The 13,571-nt window shown below is 56.2% G+C and overlaps 7 protein-coding genes across 7 annotated transcripts; 3 read left to right on the top strand and 4 right to left on the bottom strand.

Moving 5' to 3' along the window:
- Window positions 1-70: 70 nt before the first annotated feature.
- On the bottom strand, window positions 71-1,005 carry C7974DRAFT_225282 (Nnf1-domain-containing protein). Its single transcript, XM_046137258.1, has 2 exons — window positions 540-1,005; window positions 71-488 (listed from the first exon to the last, which is right to left on the bottom strand). Exons 1-2 carry the CDS (start codon window positions 923-925, stop codon window positions 209-211), a joined length of 666 nt encoding a protein of 221 aa, XP_045994521.1. The 5' UTR covers window positions 926-1,005; the 3' UTR covers window positions 71-208.
- A 1,466-nt stretch (window positions 1,006-2,471) lies between these two features.
- On the bottom strand, window positions 2,472-4,731 carry C7974DRAFT_457870 (uncharacterized protein; the record flags this gene model as incomplete). Its single annotated transcript, XM_046146069.1, has 4 exons — window positions 4,370-4,731; window positions 3,527-3,753; window positions 2,959-3,205; window positions 2,472-2,888 (listed from the first exon to the last, which is right to left on the bottom strand). The coding sequence occupies exons 1-4, from the start codon at window positions 4,469-4,471 to the stop codon at window positions 2,472-2,474; spliced, it is 993 nt and encodes a 330-aa protein (XP_045994520.1). The 5' UTR covers window positions 4,472-4,731.
- A 347-nt stretch (window positions 4,732-5,078) lies between these two features.
- C7974DRAFT_225260 (uncharacterized protein) lies at window positions 5,079-6,797 on the bottom strand. The gene has a single exon (XM_046137256.1). It carries the CDS (start codon window positions 6,480-6,482, stop codon window positions 5,112-5,114), a length of 1,371 nt encoding a protein of 456 aa, XP_045994519.1. The 5' UTR covers window positions 6,483-6,797; the 3' UTR covers window positions 5,079-5,111.
- Window positions 6,798-7,940, bottom strand: C7974DRAFT_225264 (uncharacterized protein). Its single transcript, XM_046137257.1, has 2 exons — window positions 7,939-7,940; window positions 6,798-7,867 (listed from the first exon to the last, which is right to left on the bottom strand). Exon 2 carries the CDS (start codon window positions 7,695-7,697, stop codon window positions 7,113-7,115), a length of 585 nt encoding a protein of 194 aa, XP_045994518.1. The 5' UTR covers window positions 7,698-7,867; window positions 7,939-7,940; the 3' UTR covers window positions 6,798-7,112.
- Window positions 7,941-8,448: 508 nt separating this feature from the next.
- Window positions 8,449-9,040, top strand: C7974DRAFT_225215 (uncharacterized protein). The gene has a single exon (XM_046137255.1). The coding sequence runs from the start codon at window positions 8,485-8,487 to the stop codon at window positions 8,941-8,943; it is 459 nt and encodes a 152-aa protein (XP_045994517.1). The 5' UTR covers window positions 8,449-8,484; the 3' UTR covers window positions 8,944-9,040.
- A 796-nt stretch (window positions 9,041-9,836) lies between these two features.
- C7974DRAFT_225029 (uncharacterized protein) lies at window positions 9,837-10,268 on the top strand. Its single transcript, XM_046137253.1, has one exon. The coding sequence runs from the start codon at window positions 9,901-9,903 to the stop codon at window positions 10,135-10,137; it is 237 nt and encodes a 78-aa protein (XP_045994516.1). The 5' UTR covers window positions 9,837-9,900; the 3' UTR covers window positions 10,138-10,268.
- Window positions 10,269-10,400: 132 nt separating this feature from the next.
- On the top strand, window positions 10,401-12,878 carry C7974DRAFT_316026 (uncharacterized protein; the record flags this gene model as incomplete). Its single annotated transcript, XM_046138542.1, has 1 exon — window positions 10,401-12,878. The coding sequence occupies one exon, from the start codon at window positions 10,401-10,403 to the stop codon at window positions 12,876-12,878; it is 2,478 nt and encodes an 825-aa protein (XP_045994515.1).
- Between the last annotated feature and the right edge of the window lie 693 nt (window positions 12,879-13,571).

Here is a 13,571-nt window from a genome sequence, read left to right as displayed (position 1 = left end):
GTCGCAAACGTTCAGGCAAGGCCTCCTGCCGACGGCCGGTGCATCTATGGCACGAGGTTCTGCGACTTGTCGCTTTGCTCTCCTCGACCACGGCGTCTGGCCTGTCGATATGGATTCAACAGGTCCAGTGATCCAGAGCCTTCTGCGACAGGCGGCCTGATCTTATGTGCTATAGCAAGTCATGCGCCCGGTGCTCGTTGTCTACGGCTCAGGTCCTCATCCCCATCTCGGCATCTCTAATCTCGGTACTCAAGTTCTGGACATCATCCTGCGCCATCAATTGCGCACTGGCTTCCAGGTCGCTGACGACGCTTTCCAAGCCTCTGACAAGCGCCTCGATTTCTGCGCGCTGTGCGGTCACAGTCGCCAGCAGCTCCGTGTTCGCTGTCTGGGTCTCGGCGAGCTTGGTGTTCATTTCTATCGCCTGCTTCTCGAGGAACGGCATGAGGTGCGCCAAATGGATTTCGGACGGCGTGAGGGTATGCGGTCTGGTGTAGGCGTCAGTACTGTGCACACAAATCCGGAGTTAGTATACTGACGGTACAGGAACCTCGACTGGTCCCCCATCTGCGTTCGCTTCCGCGCGCTTTTTCCTCAGTTTCGCATCCTCAATGCACTGCTCTAGCTCGTTGACCAGTTTTACAACGTCCCTTTTCTTTAGAATCTCTTCGAAGTTGACCTTCCATGTGCGGTCCAGCTGGTCTACGATCTGGCTGCGCAATCCTTCGAGAGTTTCAGGCGCATACTGCGCAGCGGTAGGGAAGCAGGATGCAAAGTTCTTCGACGAGCACTTGTCGAGCGTGGCCTTAGAGGCTTGGTTGAAGACGTTGATTAGGCCTTGGGCGCGGGGGCCAGGGGTCTCAGCGATAGGCGGCGCAGGCGCCGGTGAGGGCGATCGCGAAGGTGGGTTTGTAGCGGTCGGCATGGCGGAGTATGAATGATGTAGCGAGGGTGGAGGAGTGTTGATCCATTGTTTACAGACGCGCCGAGGGCTGCTCGTTAGCGCGACCCCCGCGAGATCAGCAGCATCCAGGTCTCAGCGCTCGCATCTCACGATGCTTTGTAGATATTAAGACAGCATACATGCTTTGTTAAACCGAGTATGTACAAGCATGGCAGTGCACTTGTTTCGTTTATCCGTGTGTGGAGGATTCTGTCGAAACCTGGTTCACGCTGAATAGCGAGCCTTGTTGCTATCCACCAACTGGAATTAGAGTCAATGGATACTCAATTGAACTCGATCGTACTCAATCACACTGCTCCGATAACAGTGACATATACACCAATCCTCACACATATATCCTCACACATATGAGTCCCCAAATACTTCATACCCCTCACCCAAAAACCGTCCCATGTCCAGCGTACTCAAACCAACACCCCGTGCGAACATGTCATCACGGGAACGCCCAAACCTTCCCAAAGCGGCAAGTTGCCACCAAAAACCATCGATTCTAGCGAACGACGTTCGCCCTCTGGCGCGCGCACCGTCGCTCCGGCGTGCAGCAGTCCCTGCATCGGACCTGGTCACTGGCACGTCTGACATCTGCAACGGGCTGCTCGACGGCATGCCTCTTGCGGACGCGTTCTTGGCCTTGTGCTGCGGCGCTGTGCAGCAACCTGGCTGGGCTGGGCTGGGCTGGGCGGCGTCGCCGACTCGCGTGCCGTGGTAAACTTCGGTCGTTTTTCTCAGGCCGCCTACGCATGACCCGTTGACCGTTGCTGGACATCGGCGTCTACGGTCGCCGTCTTGAATAGCGCTGCTCTACGGCTGTCAGTCGCTGGCCAAGGCGGCCAATACAGCAGCATCTGAGCATATTGCGTAGGTGTCTGTGTCAGGGGCACTGTCGTCGACTGAGGTTTCGGGAAATTTGTCGTGCAGCGGGCTTCCTCTGCCGATCGGTGCGATCTTGGGTTGTTGTATGACGTTGGCGAGCGTGCGCTTTGGCAGGGGATCAGACCAGTTTTTGGCGAAAGCACCGAGTTTAGGGCTCGTGGAGTCAGAACACAGTAGCGGTGAGAATGGGCTGGGGTGGTGTCGCAGATGGCGTTATGGGGACTTCAGATTGACTGAACTTGGACTTGTGTTTGTTGATTGATGGTGGTGTGAGACCTCATGAGAAACCCCCTCTCACGCCAAAAGCATGCTAAGATATACATGGCCTGTGCAAAGGCCGAAGATTAAGTGCTAGGAGAGCGCGATGAAAGACAGAACTCCCGTGGTATAGTGTTGAGCAAAACTGCAGTACATGTCCTCCACCCATGTCCTCCGCTGCCGTCCTGGTCGTCTGTGGCTGGACGACCTTGCATTGCGTCCTCCAAAGTGAGAGCTGCGCGGTGGCAGTCATGCGTCCTAACGACGCGGTACGTGAACAAGGGATATCTTGCGTGATGAATGTGATGATGTGAAAAGCGCGACCAGATGCCAGTGATGTTGCAGAAAGAGGCGAAAGCAAGCGAGCAGAAGCGGGCTACGCCGAGATCTTCTTCTCGCTCAGGCCCTTGTTGGTGAAGACGGCGTCCTGGCTGGACATGCGGCGGTCCAGGGCGCGCTGCACCTTGGCCCCCAGGGCCAGCTTGCTCATGTCGGCCGTCTTGTTGTCGCTGGGAATGTAGCGCTGCTGCACGAGGCGCTTGTCCTCGAGGCGCTCGAAGCCGGCGTTCCAGGTGCGGATGTCCTGCGACTTGGGGTCGGTGGTGGCCGAGGCGTCGGACAGGTGCGAGGGCGCAATGGACGGCGTGAGGGTGGGCGTGGCGCTGTACGTGGACATGCGGGTCGAGGCGCGGTTGCCGGCCGACTGCGATTTGTGCGTGTTAGACTGTGGTTGCGACATGGAAGCGGTGGTGGGAGTGTGGCAAGCGGGCGCGGCGGCGAGTTTATTGCAGCGCTGCAGCGCGTGGCAAGCAGCGGCCGGGAGACAGGGGCGGGGTGAAACAGGCGGTGGAGACGGGACTTACACTGGCCAGCATGGGTCGCGACGACTCCAGCGAGTTCGTCATAGTGTCGGTGGCGGCGGGGGCGGCTCGGCGGGCGCGTTTCGAGCTGGGCGGCGGTCGCAGGGTCGCAGGGTCGCAGGGAGGCAGTCGGGCGGTGCAGCGCTGCAGTGCAATGGCTCGGCAGAGGACGCGGAGGAGGGCAGAACAGCAGAACGGCGCTGAGGATTGGGGTGAAGGCAGCCGCTGGACGAGCGCCTGGTCGGCGGCCCTGTGCGCGTTTCAGCGGGCCCAGAGCGGCAAGGGGCGCGCGAGCGAGCAGCTGCGACGAGCTGCGAGGTGCGATCCGCGACCGGGGTCTGGCGTCGGCGCACGTGTGCAGGCGGTGGTGAGGCCGGTGAGGACGCGCCTGGGGCTCGATCTGCACAGCGGGCGAGTTGAGCGCGGCTTGGGGCGGGTGGTAGCTCGCAGCGGCCGAGGGAGCGCGGCCTTTTAGCACTGCTCCGCTGAGACGGCCAGCGAGGGAGCTCATGCAGTGCGCCAGACGCAGCGCCCTGCCGCGCCCTCCACAGCCTCTCTCTCAGACACCCACCAGCGCTCGTTACGACGCGTTGAGGCAGCCACGGCCACTGCCTGTCGCCGTTTGCGGCTGCCATTCGACCAGCCCGCAGCGGCCCACGCTCCTGCCACGAGGGCTCCCGCACCTGCCGGTGGGGCATCGCCTGATGCTGACCCTGCTCTCCGCCGCAACAGGTCCCAGACACGACCGCGCGCAGCTGGCCTGCTGTGAGACCAGACTCGAGCACCGCGCGTGTTGTCCTTCACGGCAACCAATGCAACGTGCAACGAGTCTCAACCGCGCCATGCTCCCATCGTAACCGTGATGCTCGCTGCCCTAGGCCACTAGCCGCTGCGTGTTCGACTGCTTTCTCGCGCCTGCAGCTGCCTCTGCCAGCCAGCCCGTGACACGAGAGCGGACGCCCTCCGCCTCCCTGCAGAAAGCAAAACTTCTCCACTCACTCCTCTGCAGCCGAGAACACGAGCCCATTCCAGACATTCCTAAGCTACGCTCCTGGATCACGACCCTCGCGAACCTTACTCCCCGGTGGAAATTCCAGAGCAAATCCCGGACGAACTTAAGTACTTTGTTGCAGCCGTTATTGCAGCCGCTATTGCAGCCGTCTGGCATCTCCGCTAGTCGCCGCAACGCCGGCCAATACATCCCCCGCTGATCTCACGATAGTGTTACGGCGCGCGCGGCACTCAGATCGTGCTGACCACGTGTGAAGCGAGGGGTGGCCCCCTGCATGCTGCATGCTGCATGTTCGCTGCAAAGCACCACGCAGTGAGACCTGAATCCGGCTTCTCACTGGACCTGTCTGCCTATCTGAAACCTTTGACTGTGGTGCACTTCGCTGTACCGCGCCTTACTTACAAATGCGGCAGTAAAGCGCGATACCTTGCTGGCCGACAGCTCCGCGAACGCAGATCCTGTGAGGACGTGTACTTGGCTCTCTTCGGCACTCGGTGAGATCATCGCTTATAGGTAAGTAACTGTAGATACCTACCTAGGTAGGTCCTATGCAGCGCCCGATCACATATCTACTTGGCGTTCCAGACTGGGCAGATGTGCAGCCATGAAACTCGATATCCGGAGACTCCAGACGTGTTCAAGCTCTCACAAAAGCAACCTTGCGCTAGAGAGCCGAATTCCGACAGTCGCTACGGACAATCGCGGAAATGCATCTAAACGGGTCAGCTACAATAAACTTTAATTGAATTGAGTTCATACGACAACGGACACACAAGTATCAGTCTCAAACACCCAATCTTCTGAAGATAAGCAGACGCAAACAAACCGCTCCAATTCCTCACTCTAAGCCTACCCAAAGCTGCCTCGACAGCCCATGCCGCACCTGCCACTCACCCTTCTTCATCTCCGTCCTACCTGTCTTTCCCGTCCTTCCCCAACCTTCCCCGTCCTTTCCCATCCCCGCATTAACCCTCCACACCTCACTCCAGACTCACCCAAAGTTGCCTCGACGTCCCGTTCTGCGCCTGCCACTCTTCCTCCTCTGTTCCCGCATCTCTCCTCCACTTCCTCGCTGTAGGCGCACTCGAGCTTTCCTCGACCTCTCATTCTGAGCCTGTGACTCTTCACCCCTCCGCATCTGCCTTCACTGCAGGTTCACCCATTGCTGCCTCGACGTTCCATTCTGCGCCTGCCACTCATCCTCCCCGGGTCCCTGATCCACCCTCCACCTCCTCACTATCTTCAGCCTGATCAAGTCACTCAACCCCCACGACCCGCCCACCGTATTCTCCGGCGACGCATCCCTGAACCGCTGCAAGCTAACCGCCGTCCGGCACCGGTCGCCCTTGTACCCGCACCAGATGGTCTGCTCCTTGAACCGGCGCAGCGGCTTACTGCGACGCGGGTATATACTGGACGGGTCCGCTCGCCACGGGCCGCTCTCCAGCGTCTTGCATAGCAGGTCGGCGACGGTGGTGTTGGCTGCGCAGATTGGACTGTGTGGGCGGAATTCGATCGGCTGCTCTATCACGGGGCGTGCCATTAGCTGTGCGATGTCGACATGCGGACACACGTAGGGCTCTTTTCGTGCGAGGAGCGATGTGACAGTGTGGCCGTCGGCATCGGAGAGGCGGAAGAGTGTATACAGGTCAATATAGTATTGGGCGACGGCCTCGACGCCAAAGGTGCGGAGGGTGCCGGGGTAGCGGGTTGCGGCGAAGTCGAGATCTCGGAGCTCGAGGGTGTTACACAGGTCAGTGTAGCGGAGCTTGGTTTTCTTCTTGCTCTTTGTAGGCTTCTCCGTGTCCCGGCCGTAATCGCTCAGGAGAGGGGGGGACACGATCTGCCCCTCCATGGCGCTCCAGGCTTCCTGCATCTGATCCCAGGTCGCCACTCTGTCATCCCACAGCTTGACCGGTGTGGCTCTGGCGAAGCATTTCCGTTGTGTGATCTTGCACATTCCCGTCCGCGTCTCTGCGCTCTTCTTCAGCTCCTCTAAGGGGAAGTGCGCACAACCCACTGCCTTCTCGCAGTTTGCACAGTGGAACCTGGTCGTTGACCAGATGCTCTTGCATGGCCTTAAGCCTTGGTGAGGGTAAGGCGTCTTCTCGAAGGCATCACGCGTCCGCAGTTCATCGTAGATGCTCTCGTCTAGAACGGATATGTACCGCATGTCAGTTCGTACTCCATCCGGATCCGCATCTTGGTAGATGCATCGCAGTCTAGCGCTGTAGCCATATTTTGCGAGGATTAGCAAAGTATGTCCGGGCAAGAAAGTCGCTATGTGGAAGTGTATCTCTGCCGGCAGGTTGTGGAACGTAGTGCCGGTCCCACCTGAGTCAAGGAGATGTGTCGAGGATGAGAGCAACCGAGAAACGTCTTTTGCTTGGACAGCTGACTTGGGTTCCACCACATGAGATGGTTCTAAAATGTCAAATGTGTTCGGGGTGAGCATGAAAGGATATTGTTTTACAACGCTTTTGGGTGATCGTCTGGTGCACCTCAAAACAGCCATGATGACAATAATATGCCCCGCAATAAGATCGGTAGAGAGTGCAAGATGCTAGACGCTACAAAATTGATGCTCAGAAGCTGGGTCCTTTCAATGAAGGGGAGTGTGTGGATTTTGCGACGCGTAACGATATGCACCCTACCCAAGTAAAGACTGGTACTTCCACGCGAATCACCCCGCTTCAATAAGTGCAAATCTATTCCTGCACCAACACACGCCTGGAAGGGCATAGCAGCAGTTCTAAAATGCCCAATGTGGCATTCAATGATCGGTGCTTACGGTTGAGTGCTGATGTTCTCGGTATGCATCCGAGGCGTTACGATGATTTCGATTAATAGTAGTGCTCTCCGGTGCCAAGTTTTCCTGGATACGTCTCTGATGAGACTGAAGTATTCGCTTCGGCTTGTTTGGTGATGTATTGTTCGTCACGTGTGCTGTACAGTCTTTGTGGTATCTTGAGGAGCCACGTTCTGTGCAGATATTGGGACTGAGCGGGCTCAAATCAACATCCTGGCGACAACGATTGGCGCGGTTCTTAGGAGTAGACATTGGATGTACTGTAGCTGTCCTGAGTTGTGCTGCTGATGTTAACTGCAAGGTTGCGTCCGTCCAAGTGGCTGTCTGTTTGTCTTGCTACGTTTGCAGACTGCCAAAATTGGAGGATGTACACATGTCCGACATATCACGTTGCGCTTGAGAGTTGAATGGACTTCGACGTGGATTCGCCGTTGGGATGTTTGGTGTAAGCCTGCCCCTTATTTGAGCCACTTTGCTGGGCGTGGCCGGGTGGCATCGTTCTGGCACGGGATCGTCCTGGCTGATGTCCTTGGTCACCGTGTCCTCCGTTTGCTCGAGGCCATGATTGGAAGTGGCTGACAGCCAGTCCTGAATCCTAGTGTCTAATGAGGTAGCCATATCTGCTGAGATACGCTGCCCGCTGCCATTTAGATATCCCGAGTCATCAGACCAAGATTCCGAGCAAGAGCTATGATCTTTGTTGAATACTGTAGACAGACTCTCTCCTATCGCGTTTTTGCTCAGTGGACGAGATAGCTCTGGAGGGTGGAGTGGATCATGACTTGTTGGACTGTCCACCACCCGATGCGACCTGAGCGGCAGGAGCTGCCTCGACACATTCGATAGCGGGGGGAAGATGACATCGCGAGTCGTTGGCAGATCAGAATCGCGTTGCTGCCCACTATCGAATATCTGGCGCATGCATGCGCTGTGTCCGCGTCGTGCAAAAGGGGAGTGCAACGAGGCCGTATCTCTACGGCGCCGAGCGCTTGAGCTCACCTCGATGGACAATAGCAACGGCCGTGGCTCCCTCGTCTGGCGCAAAATCGGAGTAGCAGGCACTAGGCTCGAACACAGCTGTAATGAAGCCCCTATGGTGGAGTCAGTGGCGTGATCTGAATAGTGCAGCGGCATTGAGTTGTAGCATCGTCACGGTACTCACCTTGTTGCGACACAGCAACTGAATGGCTTTCGTGAGATGTGTAGGTGTTCTAGATTGGGATGAGCTTGCATAGTATCTCTTATCGCTGGTACGAACACGTTGCGGGGAGGCCATAGCATATTCGATGTGTGAAGATACAGTCAAGTCGGAGTGGGCAGTGATGGGAGGCCGTCGATGAAACTCAAACGTTGGTTATGGGAAGAAGCGCACATGAGAAGACTACGTCGAACGTCTGTAGTGTTTACAGAAACCAGTCACCCAGTGCACCTGCTCCGCGCGACGACAGCAAGTCCTACCGGACAAGCTGCAAGACTCGACGGCATCACGTTCGGGGTGAAGTGGGTGCGACAGAGTTGCATCAGAGAGTATGCACGCGAGCTCATTTCTGGTATCGTGGTTTGACAGAGGTTGGTGTTGACCACAAAGGACCGTTAAGAGTAGCGCGCCGTGATGACCGTGCTCAACAATTGACAACGTCGCGTTCACCCAAGTCCGCTATCTCCAGTTTGTATACAACGAGATCTGTCATTCCTTATATTGTTATCGATGTCAGGCTACTTCAAGGCAGATCTTCATCTGCGTTGCATCAGATTGATTGTCACCATGCCATCATCTCCACTCAGCGCCCTCGCTTGCAACGGCCCTGACAGAATGCGTCATCGTCAGTACCGTTCCTCCTTCGCAAGTGGGGCGTTCCTGAATTTAGCACGCAAGCCCTTTCTCCATCGTGCCGCAACTGGGGACCGCCGATCTCTTGTGTGGTGCCCGTTGCAGGCCCAGCGCTGGTGCAGCCGGCCACAACCAGACTCGACAGCTGCCGCCTTGTGGCCTAAGCAATATTGCTGCATGTGCGCACAAGGCATCCTCGCAGCATGTCTCAAAACAGTCGTGTGGCCGACAGCACCACCCGCAGTCGACTCGCGACGGCCTCACGAGGTGTCTAGCCCGAAACACGCCAATGTCGGGACGCCTCTCAATCCTCCAGGCCTCATGCCACCACGTTAAATTGCTGACGAGGATCCCAGCACAACCATCGTGGCGCCGCCTAGCTGGTGCTGAGAGCGGCCAACGGCATCAAACTTACCTCAGCCGCACACCACAGCGCTGCAGACGTTCAGTACGAAGCCCACACGCCATTGCGCCCCTCACGAACACCTAGACTCGCTTGATCTGCTCACGCCTCGTGCTGCGACGGGAGCATGTGCGCTGCCCGCTACAATGCCCGCTACTGTCGCACGACTCGACATCCAATAAACTGCAACCATTGTGGGCCCCTGGAACCGTCGTCCGTGTTCGCTGCCTGCATTGTACCTTTGTCCGTGCGTACATCTGACTTGGCCCGGCCTTCCTTGCGTGTTCCGCCATCAGCCCTGGCTCCCCTCCAAAGTCTCTGCATTGCGAGACATCGCGTCGCTGCCCTGCGCCGTGTCTCCTTGCTCTCTTCGCTGTCGCCAGCTGCACGTTGAGTGTCCCTCACGAGCTTGACGCTCCCAGCGCAGCCTGTCTGATGCTTCGTCTTCTGTCCACTCTTTACATTTCAATTCACTTCTCCGCACAGCCAAGCCTCCACACTCGAGCCGAGCATATCTTATCGCTACCCAACGGTCAATAGCACGCTTACTTACGCCCACTGCTATTGCCAACTCATCGCCGCTCCACTACCTCTGGTTGATACAATCAATTCTTCCATCCCACGTGTTTGATCATCGACCTCTTCATGCTATTACGGTACGTACCTAGCTTTCTGCCTCTTGAAACCCGGCCTGTCAGTTGTCCTCACAACACTGTAACAAGCAACGTCACAAAAGCCTCCGTCACCCTTGCCTGCCTTTCATCCAGCTTTGCGCCCTTTGTCAGCTTCCCTTCTACTGTTCGCGAAAGTGCACCGCGTTTTGTGTGCTTTGAGTTGCCGTGTGCCGCGATCCCTCGTGTCCTTGCCCGCGATCCCAGTACCAGTGTATAATGCGAGGGGTGACACTGACACAAAGAGAAGACAGGCTGCCCTGCAATTTTCGTATACCTCTATTGCCACTGTTGGCCTTCCCTAGCACTGTCGCTGCCAAGCCTGCCGTTTCGTGGGCCATACCAAGGCAAGGAGCCTCTACTTTCCGCTTCCCTACGGTTTCGGTCCAGACACTTGTGGTGTACCGACCATCTGGCCACCTGACTGTCATCTGGTCCTCCTGCCTTCTAACCTGAGGTTCTGCTCCATGGTCTGAAAAGCGGCCGTGATCGCCGACTACTCCCCGCTCCACGTCTACGCATTGACTTCTCGCTGTCTTGTGTCTGATCTCCAGCCTTCGCAGTCGCAGCGCCACTCCCTTTGACTGCAGTCGCATACATTGCGCCAGTGCTGAAGGTCTACATCACACATCGACGGAAGAAGCACTCAAGCTTGACACTCACCACCTCATGTCAGTCCAGAGACACGCCCATCGCCAACATTCCACCCAAATCGATAGATGAGCTACGAACCGACACTAGCCCCACGGGCGTACGGCGACGCGCAAGATGGAGCTGCACAAAAGGGCTCTGTACGGGCAGTACGGGAAAGGATGCAAGCTGCACAAATGCGAGCACAGCTGCCAGACACGTCAAAGATAATAGGACTTCCTCAACGACCTAATCAGTTTGTGTCGCGATCTGCTGCCAGCAAGAATGACGACCCCCAACCCCAACCCCGAACACCTACCGATCTTGAAGACGATGACAGAATGCCATCTCCGCCGCCACAATGGCCTCTCCCAGATGATTCCAGCCCCACTATTCCACCTCGTTCACCACGTCGGTTACGGGCTCCGCAACCCGTCATCCGCCCTGTATCAGATGATTTTCCTATCCAGCAACCTTCTCCGGTGTCTCCACCGCCCCTCTCTCCGGATTATCTCCAGCCACCCAGCTTCAATTTCCGCATGTCGAACAGGAGTGACGATATGTACTCACCTTCGTCGCGCCCCTTCTCCGGCGCATCGGAGGCATCGTCACTCGGATCAATTCCGGATTTCCCAATCCCACAGCCGCCGATGCCTGCTGTACAGCCACTGCCTCGTCGTATTCCTAGCCTAGGCCCACCACCTTCGTCGCGCAGAGGCCCTTCATCTTATTATACTCAGCTCTCCTACGTATCGCCTATCGTCGAAGAGTCAGAGACTCGGTCAAACACCATCAGATCGCGTCACGGTTCTTACGCCTCCAGCAACGTGTTTCCAACATACAGCGATGATTATTACCAGGGAGACTACCCTCAATCAGACGATGATGAGACCATAACAAGTGACCGTGGCACACTGTCCCGCGCTAGTGATCACGATGACCAGAGTGGGCTCGTCAAGGACTCGCCTACTCTTGTCCGACAAGCAAGTCTCGGACGGAGGACGAAACCCTCTATCACGACTATCAAATCGGTCGACGGTATCAGCGGAAACATAAAGAAATCTATGGCTGCCGCCGGTATTGGCGCAGCAGGAGTAGCTGGCACTTTTGCTGCACGAGATGCGGCGCAACCATCGCCTCTACGCAGCTCGATATTGAGCAACGGCACTGGACTCCTCGATCCATCTTCGTCCTCTTCTGCTGAATCACTGGGCACTTGGCGCAATACTAAATCCACGTCTCCCAGCTACACAGGCGCCGATTCGCCTATCTTTCCCTTCCAACCCAGCGGGCTCCGCTCTAATACCCTGGCTGAACGGGTTGGATTCAGGCGTCCTGCGAGGCTCGATATGGACACCGTCCGAGATGCTGAAGCACGAGGTAGTTTGACGAGCCTTCCGGACCTGATTCGAAGAGCGACACGGCTTGCAGCCAATCTTGATAAAGGAAGGACAGCTAGCCGACTGGGATTGGATTTCTGGGAGGCTGGTGCGCCTGAGCAGAAAAATGTGCGGAAATCTCAGGGCTCTCTTACTGATATGCTGGCTGCATTTCCTCCACCAGGTCAGGAGACTCCGCAGAGGTCAGGCACACCAGCTGGCGGCAACGCTCTAGTAGAGTGGCCGTCTTCAGGAGCGGCTACCCGCTCGGGTGTCGATCCGCGCTACAACAGCGAGAAGCCAACCAAGAGCCGTCGCAGATGTTGCGGTCTGCCCCTCTGGGTGTTCATCACGTTGTTGATCTTACTAATCTGTATCATAGCCGCAGCCGTGGTTATCCCCGTCGTGCTTGTGGTGATACCTAATCAGAATAAGGGCAACAACGCCGCCCAAGATAACCAAGGCAACAACAACAGCAACAATCCCAGTGCACCGGCCCCGACGTCAGACGCAGGAAATGGCTCATCCAATTGCCAGAATGGAGGTGTCGCCATCCAAAATGCGGACCAGTCGACTACCTGCGTGTGCATCAATGGTTTCACCGGGAGTACTTGCGGCACTAACGACGAGACGGGATGTACAACAACCAGCGTCATGGGTACTGCCAACAACGCGACTGTTGGTTCAGGTATTCCCCGGATCGTTCAAAGCGCGACGCAAGACTTCAACGTACCCCTTGACGCCACTCGCATTCTTTCGTTGTTTTCAAGTTTATCCCTCAGCTGTGCGGCAGAGAATGCGCTGATCACGTTCAACGGTCTGACATCTCGGTCAGTCTCACCTGTCGACCAGTCTATCAATCTGGGTAGTTCCCTTCCCACCCGCTCGCTTCCTGTCTTGCATGCTCCGCACCCAGCTCGCCAGATAGAGGCGCGACAAGAAGTCACACCCATCTCCAGCAACACAACGGCGGTCGACTTCGCTCGAGTAGGCGTTTTATTTGCGCTGCAACAGGATGGCAAACTCAACACTGCTGCCACCGCCCAGGAAAACGTCCAAGATTTTCTTACAAGCAACCGTAACGGCAACTCAAACACCAATACTGTCGACATAGGTCCTTTCACCATTGACCTCGTCAATCTCACCATCAAATTCGACAACGGTACTGTTATCGGGGCCGCGTCGTAAAAGTTGACTTTCTGCATGTTTTTTTGTTTCAGCACAGCGATACCCGCATACCTGCATCTCCATCATTACCCCACTTTTCTTATTCCGTCTACCATCATGTACGATATAGCGTTGCCCTTTCCCGTTCTGTACGACTTACTTTCTGAAACGTCTTGATGACGGTGTTTGACACTATTTGGACTGGATCTAATGTTTATACGGACTTGGAATACCCTTTGCTGGAGAGCTATGTTGGTGGAAGTAAGTTAGATAACCTTGTATATAGATTTACATGCTTAGCATGGAGAATGCATCCGAAGATTTGCGAACGTGCTTGTCGATGTTGACGAGATCTCTATGGCGCTGTGCAACCCTTCCACCCACTCTAACGCTCCACCGATGTCACAGGTACACTCACCAGTGCCCACTTACCCCCACACTCCACGGGACGACCCCAACCGCCCTTTGAATGTCTACATTTTTTGTCTGTGCTGTGCTAGACACTATGCTTATCGGTAACAACCAAGTAATAATTGAGCTGGGTAAGGTGATGAGTACTAACAACGCACATGACGACGCTATTACCGAGTGACTGACAGAATCTGATGACATATATTACCTCCCACCCTTCAATGAGAGACACCAGTAAAAACAGATGTGATGGTGTTAGTCTCGCCGGTACATATTGTATTGGCCGGGGGTTCGGTCCGTGGC

The sequence above is a fragment of the Boeremia exigua genome (genome assembly GCF_020726555.1).
Source record: "Boeremia exigua strain MPI-SDFR-AT-0100 chromosome Unknown C7974scaffold_9, whole genome shotgun sequence".
NCBI lineage: Eukaryota > Fungi > Ascomycota > Dothideomycetes > Pleosporales > Didymellaceae > Boeremia > Boeremia exigua.
This window is presented reverse-complemented; position numbering and strand designations above follow the sequence as displayed.